The sequence below is a fragment of the Phycodurus eques genome, chromosome 5, assembly GCF_024500275.1.
Source record: "Phycodurus eques isolate BA_2022a chromosome 5, UOR_Pequ_1.1, whole genome shotgun sequence".
In the NCBI taxonomy this organism is placed as follows: Eukaryota; Metazoa; Chordata; class Actinopteri; order Syngnathiformes; family Syngnathidae; genus Phycodurus; species Phycodurus eques.
Window position 1 is genome coordinate 4,374,841 of NC_084529.1, and position 8,891 is coordinate 4,383,731.

General features: G+C 47.3%; 1 protein-coding gene across 1 annotated transcript; it reads left to right on the forward strand.

Moving 5' to 3' along the window:
- The first annotated feature begins 2,802 nt into the window (after positions 1–2,802).
- Positions 2,803–8,891, forward strand: LOC133403015 (lamina-associated polypeptide 2, isoforms beta/gamma-like). Its single transcript, XM_061677461.1, has 6 exons — positions 2,803–3,399; positions 3,493–3,607; positions 4,104–4,253; positions 4,471–4,580; positions 4,660–4,766; positions 5,670–8,891. The coding sequence occupies exons 1-6, from the start codon at positions 3,163–3,165 to the stop codon at positions 6,040–6,042; spliced, it is 1,092 nt and encodes a 363-aa protein (XP_061533445.1). The 5' UTR covers positions 2,803–3,162; the 3' UTR covers positions 6,043–8,891.

Genomic DNA, 8,891 nt, shown 5'->3' on the forward strand with positions numbered 1-8,891 from the left:
GTACGCCAAGTGGGGTTTGCACGTTTTCTTGTGCGGCTTTTCTCCGGATACTTCGGCTTCCTCCCGCATTCCAGAAACGAGTACGTCAGCCTCGTTGACGACTCTCAATTGTCCTGATGTGTGAACGGTTGTTTATCTAACGTGTGCCCCGCGACCGGCTGGCGTGGAGTCCGGAGAACCGACCCCGCCTCGCGCCCAAAGTCATCTGGCAGAGGCTCGCTCAACCTTTGCATACATTTTGCAGTGAAATCACATCATCTCGTTGCGTTGTGATTTCACTTACTCCCCAACGCTGCTGTTTGGAGCAAGGGTAAGAAAAAGAGCCCAACGCCACGGAGTTCATCCTCAGAGGCCCTCGTAAGAGCTGCGTATTTTTTTTTTTTTGGTTCGCATCAACGGCTGCGTGCGCGTGGGCTGACAAGGTCGCGATCGTACGAGGAAACGTTCTAAACCTGAGGTGGGAACGGGTGAGAAGTTCTAATGGCTGACTTGTGTGGTTTTGTCCAAACGCTCCAAGATCAACTCAATTGAGGAGTCTGACTTCACGGCTTCATCGGGGCGTTGCTTTTCCACTTTTTTAATGAACACCATCAATGTAACCTTCTCACTACTAACCGCGCGGCCGTGTTTGTCTGGTTCCCACCAGGCGTTTAATTTGTTCCCCTGGTTTATTTTGCAGTTATCTGTCACGAAACATCATATCAGACCCACCGCCGGGGCCCATTTCGTTTAATAAAGTGAACTCATTCTGAAAATGTGACTGTTGACTATTCTGGGGCCAACTTTGATCATTTTTTTCAGAGGCCACGACTGTTATGCTTAAAGAGGCGCTCGCTATGATTCTTGGCCCGCGCCTTATTTTCTGTATAAATTACACACAAAGAAAGCTTAAGAGGTGTTTCTCAAGGGCTCCACATTTGCAGCCTCTCGCTACACTGGCAGGCCCGCTGTGTGGAAAAGCTGAACTATGCTTCAAGTGCTGCGTTAAGTGTGGTTTTTAGCTCGGGGTGAGTGGGGGTGCGGTGCCGAAGCATCGCGGAGAGTCCCGACGGGGCGGGGGGCCCGAGCGAACTGCGACCGCCGTCCCCGCGGCCGCAACCGCGACCGCCCGGCGTACGTCCGTCGGAAGGGCCGTCGAGGCCTCGACGCGGTCACGAGCGCCGACTTACATTTACAACCGAGATTCTCAGATTCCGGGAAATTGTATTAACTTACCCCCAACAGTCTCCTGGCTGAATCGCTTCCAGTAACGCGGACGTTACAGTTAGATGTTAGCGACAGATATTTGAACACATGCCGTGGAGTAACATGTAGACCATAATGCAATGCTTACAGACATACAGTCTTTACCCTATGCAAAAAAAAAAAAAAAAAAAAACAACAACAACAACTACTAATATTCCTGAAGCTCACTGAGTCACTTACAAGTCGTCCTAAAAGTCTTCTTCATGTCTCCACATCTGTATTATACTGCCCCCAAGTGGACAAGTCACGCAGAAGCCGCAATGAATTAATCATGCCGCTCAAAACGGTTTCATTCTTTACTTTCTATTTAACACATCCCACAAACATGCGTGCTAGGTTGATTGAAGACTCAACTGCCTGTAGGTGTGAATGTGAGTGCGAACGGTTGTTGGTTTCTATGTGCCCTGCGATTGGCTGGCGACCAGTTGAGGGTGTGCCCCGCCTCTCGCCCAAACTCAACTGGGATGGGCTCCAGCCCGCCCGCGACCCGCGTGAGGAGAAGCAATACGGAAAATGGATGAGTGCACTGGTGCTACAAAACTAGTGTATATAGAAGCTGTCCCACTGCAAATGGGACCGATGCAAAGTGGAAAAGTGTTCTTGGGAAATCGTGGACGTCGTGTCCTCCGGGCCAAAGAGGTAAAGAACCATCCGGACTGTTATGGACGCAAAGTTCAAAAGCCAGCATCTGTGATGGTACGGGGCTGTGTTAGTGCCAATGGCATGGATAACTTGCACATCTGTGAAGGCACCATTCATGCTGAAAGGTACATACAGGTTTTGGAGAAACATATGCTGCCATCCAAGCAAAATCTTTTTTGCTTATTTCAGCAAGACAATGCCAAACCACATTGATCATACATACTTTTTTTAAATTCAAGAACGAGTGGTTCAAAACAAAAATGTCACTTTCCCATTTCTCCGGAACATTGATTAAAGATTAATTGTCCATTTATTAGTGTCAGTCAGGCTGGTATTGCATATTAACAAGCTTCCTGTAGTTCATAATTAGATGCAGACAATGGTATATTCTGGAAAAGGTGTGCATGGAAAATGAGCAGTCCGGCAGCCATTTTGTTAACGTGACTCGCACTGCCCTCTTCTGGTGAGAGGACAAGACTACACCTCAAAATATTGCTTCCACATCGAAAGAAAACCGGTCGTGCTCGTTTAGTATTTATTAACGGTTTTATTGGACTCTTTAATACTTCACGTAGAGGAGCCTTAGGAAAAATAATTGCCCTTAAAAAAAGAGTGAAACTTGTTGGTGTGAACTTAAGGTCTGAGCGAGCAGCCAGCGGCGACAACCGCCATTGACGCTCTTTGTCCAAGTCACGAAAGGTTCTTTCGTGCTTATGTTCGCAAACAACCACGCCGGTCAAATCGAATCCCCAAGCGTTGCCATTATGAGTTGCCCGCGTCCTTGGTCTGTCTCGGACTGCCGCAGTTTCTCTGCACTTTTTTTTTATTGTTGTCCCCTTTTCTCGCTTTGTGGCGGCTGAGACTCAAAGCGTTCCATTCATAGCGAGCCAATCGCGGTGCCGCTTACTGTCGCCGCTCGGCCAATGGGGAAGCGACATGCTTCCCGGTCGTGCGGCGGATAGACGAGAGGCGAGCGGGCCGGCTGGAAGCTAACTGCTAACATCCGTTCAATTGCAACTTTAGTCTTTAGCGTCCTTTTTTCCGCCGAAGCAAACGAGCGGAATCGCCTTGGAAAAATCCAAACCACCCGGCAATATTGAGTCCGTCCGGCTAAAGGGCTGAATTATCCAACTATTTGGCCAAATAAACGCGTGTCCTGCTAGCACAGGCGGCTAGGCGCCAGTCAATCCTGTTGTGACAACAACGCGGTCGTTCGCTGCAGTTCCGTTATCCGCTAACGCATTCATAGCGCGCTTCAGACTCGACGGGGAAACCATGGCAGAATTTCTCGAAGACCCGTCGGTGCTCACGAAAGACAAGCTGAAGAACGAGCTGGCGGCCAACAACGTAGCGCTGCCGAGCGGCGAGCACAAGAAAGAAGTGTACGTGCAGCTCTATCTGAAGAACTTGACGGCGCGGAACAACAAGAGGAGCCCGCCTGCTGACACCTTCTCCAGCGACGAGGAGCTGCCCGCCCCCGTGGTGCTCTCCAACAAAAGCCGATCGGGGAGAGTGAGTCTGCCTTCCCGCAAATCTCGATTCCGTGCACCGGGCGTCGCTCTGCGCTGATTTAACCGCTCGCACGTTTTGAATGTGTCGGTGCAGAAAGCTACCAAAAAGACAGACAAGCCTCGCATCGAGGTGGAGGTGACGGAGCTCACCGATGACGACCTCCAACTGCAACTAGCCAAGTATGGCGTGGACGCAGGACCCATCGTGGGTAAGTTGGAGCCACCACTTTCACGACCGGAGGCGCCTCTTTGGTTTTCGTGTTGGTTACGCGTCTCACGAAGATTCATCTTCACGAGACAAAACGGGAATTGGAAACTGATAGTTAATAAAGGAACAGTTCGATGTTTGACACTTTACCATCATCCAAGTGCGCGTCTCGATTGGTCCATATGTCCGTCGTTAAAGAGTTGGCGCGCCTCATCTGCGGCCAATTTGACACTAATCGGGTGAAGAAATACAATTTAAAAAAAGAACCCATTATCTGAAGTAGAAGTCAAAAATGTATACATATCTCAAGTACAAACATGACTCATTTAAAATATGAATCCTCGTGTAAAAATGTTTTAAATCAAGCTGCAAAATTGCCTCCTCGATTTGTGGAAATGTACAAAAACCGAGTCTGACTTGGCAAGAACTACCACAGATCCCCTTTTTTATTTTTAATAATGAGCGCCGTTTTGTGTCGTGTGTGTGCGCGTGCGCAGCCTCCTCCCGCAAATTGTACGAGAAGAAACTGCAGACGCTTCTGGAAGAGCCGGCGACCGAGCCCCCCGCCGACGTCACCGTCCTGCCCAAGGCCGACGCCGACCAGAACGGCAACACCAACTCCGACCAGTACAGCGACAAGGAAGCTGGTGACTATCGATCTTTGATGGCTAGATTGATCAAAAAAGACGCGCTCGTAGACTGGACGTCTACGAGCTGACACAATTACGTATACAAAATAAACAATGCAACACAGCGCAATGTTGAATTTCACATTTGATGGGGGGGGTGCAGGCACTCCAGAGACCCGCTTGAAAAGTACATTTTCTTTTTTTAAATTATTTCCCCTTTACGATGGCTTTCCAGAGGAAATTAGCAGCACTGAACCAGAGCCGGTCCCCGTCGTGGAGAAGCCCGTGCGCAGCAGAGGGAAAACGCCGGTCGCCGTGCGAGCCGGCAGCAGACGCCAAACCAAGGTGACCGACCGCGGCGCGAATCCAACTTGTCGGCGTCTCGTCGATATTGGCATCAAACGCTTCCGATCTGCACCGACAGGTGGCGGCGGAGGAGGCGGCGGTGACGGAGGGCACCCCCGTCAAGAGCGGCGAGAGTGTGGTGGAAGATATTCTGGCCAATGAAATCAGCACACCAACGGGCATAAGGTAGCTTGCGAGGAAGTGAATGCTTGATTTTAATTGGTCCTCGGGTGCTGCAGTCATCTCAACAGGGCGCTTTGTGTGTGTGCGTGCCAAATTTGGGGGCCATTTTTGAAGGGTGGGGTGCATTTTTTTTAACTTTTTTGTTAACTTTTTAAAAAAAATTATTTGAAATGTAAAAAAAAAAAAAAAAAAAAAAGGTACATGTGGAAAGCAAAAAAAGAAGACAAAACCCGTTAAAAAAAAAGCAAAACTGGTCAAATATAAAAATGTGAGAGGGCAAATATTAAAAAGTAAAGCATAAAAATAGCACCAAAAAAAGGTAGAAATTGTTTTGCTTTTACTTGCATGCTTTACTGATTTTTACAAATATATATTTTAATGAAATTTCTGCTTTCAGGTCACTTTTAAGTTGTTAGCTATTTTTTAAATGTAAAAGAGCAAAAAAAAATGATGGAATACATGCAAAGAAATAAAAGGCCATTTATTTTTGTTGTGCATGTTTTTATATTTTTCTGTCTTGGTTTAACTTTTTTTGCTCTTATTACATGTATTATGTTTACTGCTTTAGCTTGTCTTAACGGGTTTTTTTACATTTCAAAATGTGTTGAAATGTAGGGAAAAAATAATATCAACAGAAGTAATTTTATTGTCATTGTATATTTTCTTTTACTTGTATTTTTATGTGCTGCTTTTTTACAATGAATTGGAAAATAAAAATATAAAACAGACATAAAAGCTAAATATACACTTTTTACCTTTTTATATTTGTTTTTTTGTGTTGTTCCTTTTTTTATTAATGTCTTTTTGACACTGGTCAGCACACCAATAGGTTGTTGAGCGGAAGTGACTACTTAACCCGTCAGTTGATACTTAGATGTTGATTTGTTGCCATTGTGTGGCCCACAGCGCCACCTGCAGGCGTCCCATCAGAGGAGCGGCGGGCCGACCGCTCAAGCCCAGCGACTACTGGCTGGACGAATCCCGCGTGCGCCACAGCGTCCACACCGAGAACCGCTCCTACTCGGAGTCCTTCTCCCGGGGGGTCGGCGTCGCCCCTTCCCCCTCCGTCGGCAAAGCCCCAGCGCGGCGCGGCGCCCTCTCCCTCCTGCTCAAGCTCGTCCTCCTCCTGGCGGTGGTCTGCGGCTCGCTCTACTTGACCTACCGGCACCTGGATACGGCTCACCAAAACAACCTGCGGGTCCTCCTGGGCGCCGTGGTGGCCCCTCTACAGGGCGCCGCAGAGAGCGCCGCCGCCTACCTGGGTCTCGGCGACAAGTGAAAGGTGTAAGGTCCCTCTGTCGCCTTGGCTGCGCCCACCTCTCCTGCCACACTCTACAGAACTGGGATCAAACCACACTGGCTTCAAACCGCTTTCAACAAAAGCGGCTTCAAACCACATTCAACAAAAGCGGCTTCAAACTGCTTTGGACAAAAAGCTTCTTCAAACAAATTTCCACAAACAGTGGCTTCAGACCACTTTTGACAAAATGTGGTTTCAAACCACATTCCAGAAAGGTTACTTCAAACCATATTTAACAAAACTTGCTTACAACCACTGTGTTATAAGTGTACGTGTAACCACTTTTAACAGAAGTGGCTTCAAACCACTTATGGCAAAACTGGCTTCAAGCCAGCCTCGGCAAAAACTGGCTTCAAACCACATTCGACAAAAGCGGCTTCAGCCCGCTTTCAACGAAAGTTGATTCCAAACCGCATTCGACAAAACTGCCTTCAAACCTCTTTCAACAAAAGCGGCTTCAACCCGCTTTCAACGAAAGTTGATTCCAAACCACATTCGACAAAACTGCCTTCAAGCCTCTTTCAACAAAAGCAGCTTCAAACAACTTTTTGACAAAACTGTCTTGAAACCACATTCAACAAAATTGGCTTCGAGTTCAAACCACTTTTAACAACGGAATTCAAACCACCCTGAAGAAAAAACTGGCTTCAAACCACTTTCAACCAAACTGGTTTATCCTCCTGGTCGGACACACGGTCACATGGGATGACCGATTCCAGCTTTTCAGCTGTCACGTGCAGCGCAGCAGGCAGGTGCCGCCGCCAGACGCTGATTTTAATGTCTTTTTATTTTTGAAACCTGTGAATCGTCGTCTTTGTGTGTAAGTAGAATCGATTGGAGACGGCCAGTTTGTCCCCTGCATGGATGTAGTTTTTTTTGTTTTGTTTTTTTTGACGGCCATCTTTGTAGTTTTGTGACTTGCGCATGAGCGACACGCCGCGGGCGTTCCCGACAGCGAGGTGCCCCGCGTAAAATGTCCGCCCTCGGCGTAGAGTCGGCTAGCCCGGTGTTTCCTGCGGTCGCACGTTTCCAAGGGAAGTGAAGCGACGGGGTTCTGGAAAGATTCCAAATTAGAAACTTCCTTGGGAATTGAAGGTAATTTACTGGGAAGGTGTCACGTTCAAGCGTGACTACGCATTGTTTTGTTAGCTCTCCTTGCCCACATGTGAGGGCATTACAGTACAAATTCCGGTACTGTAATAAAATAAGGAAAAATCTCAATATTCATTAAATATGACCATTTTAAAATGTTGGTACAGATTTGAGCAAGAATCGTGGATGTGCATGATTTGCTTTCACGCGGGCCACATGAAATGATGTGGCAGGCCAGACGAACCCCCGGGCCTTGAGTTTGACACCTGTGGTCTCGATGGCTTATAAAGGGGAGCGAAAGGAGCCATTTTTGTACTTTGCTACGACTTCTTGTTTTGAATTCCTTCTCAAACTTTCTGGCGTATTGTGTAAAACGGGTTCAACAGAGGGCAAGACATATTCCTTTTTTAACAATAATAATAACAAGCCTCCCGGTCTGCTCAGCGACACTGTGACGAGTTGCGGCAACGTCGGCGTAACCCGTCAAAAGTCAGATTGAAAGCAAGCAACGCAGCACCCTTTGGCGACACTTTCTTTGGCCCCGCAGTCACCGTCAAACTGTTTTGTGCTACATACGCCACCATGTAGCCCGAGAAAGTTAGACAGGACGTGTTATACGCCGAGGTTGCCTGAGTGTTGTCGAGCAGACCGGGAGGCTTATTGCCTCGAGGGGGGTTATAAAAGCTCGCATTGTGAAATGCGCCTTGCCGTCTGTCAAACCGTTTGTACACAACTTGCAAAATGCTTCGGATAAATGCTCATCGACTCTGGAGAAAAAAATGGCTGCGTTTTTTTTTTTTTGTTTGTTCAAAAACCAAGCAGATATGCAAAAACTGGGACAACATTCTTACGGGGGGAAAAAAAATGTTTGAAACCGAATTGTATAGAAACTAGGACGTATGACGATAGGTTCCAGTGTATGGAAGAGCATTTAATAGTTCTGCTTGTCACCATATGGCGGATAGATACATTATTTGTAGTAAGTAAATAATTTGCGGCCCGATGAATGAAGGGAAAGGGGAATATTTCCGGCGGCACATCTGATGATCTTCCGATCACGAATCACTGGGCTGGCGTGACTCGTCGTCTCCACGGTGCTGGCGGAAATTGGGCTCCAACTCTGCCATCTGTCGGACTGGCGCTTTTGTGGCCATTCTTATCCATTTGCGCCTGATGGTGTGTCCTTTTGTTTTTGTCCCCCCCCCCCCCCCACCCCTGAGTTTACATTCTTTGGGTTTTAGTGCTGTTTTGTGCTTTTTGTTCGTTTTGAATTAGATTTCCGACCCTTCATTTCCTCCCGCATAGCTCGTCACCTCACTGCCGGCATGTGCCACCAGGACGTCGTCACAAAATCCGTCTCGGAGACTTTAATCCATCATCACGACCCGACGACGACGACGTCAGGCTGAGCAAATTGACCCGTTTCAAAACTCCAGCCAAGATGAAGGAATATTGACTCATAACCCATTTTGATATTTTTCTAAAAGTGGTGCGTTCAAAACTTTTTTTCCTAGCACCCTTGAAGGTAACGCTGAAAAAGCAACATGGAAGACTCGCACGAGTGAGTCCGTATTTATCTTATTGATTTGACTTTTGACGGTCTTAGAAAGCAATTTCATCTCCAGGCAGCTTCCCCACAATGGACACAAATGTTAGTTATGTGGGTATGGATTTTTAATCGTATTTATGATCAAGTAGACAATGTATCATAAAATAAATGTCATCCTTAGAACACA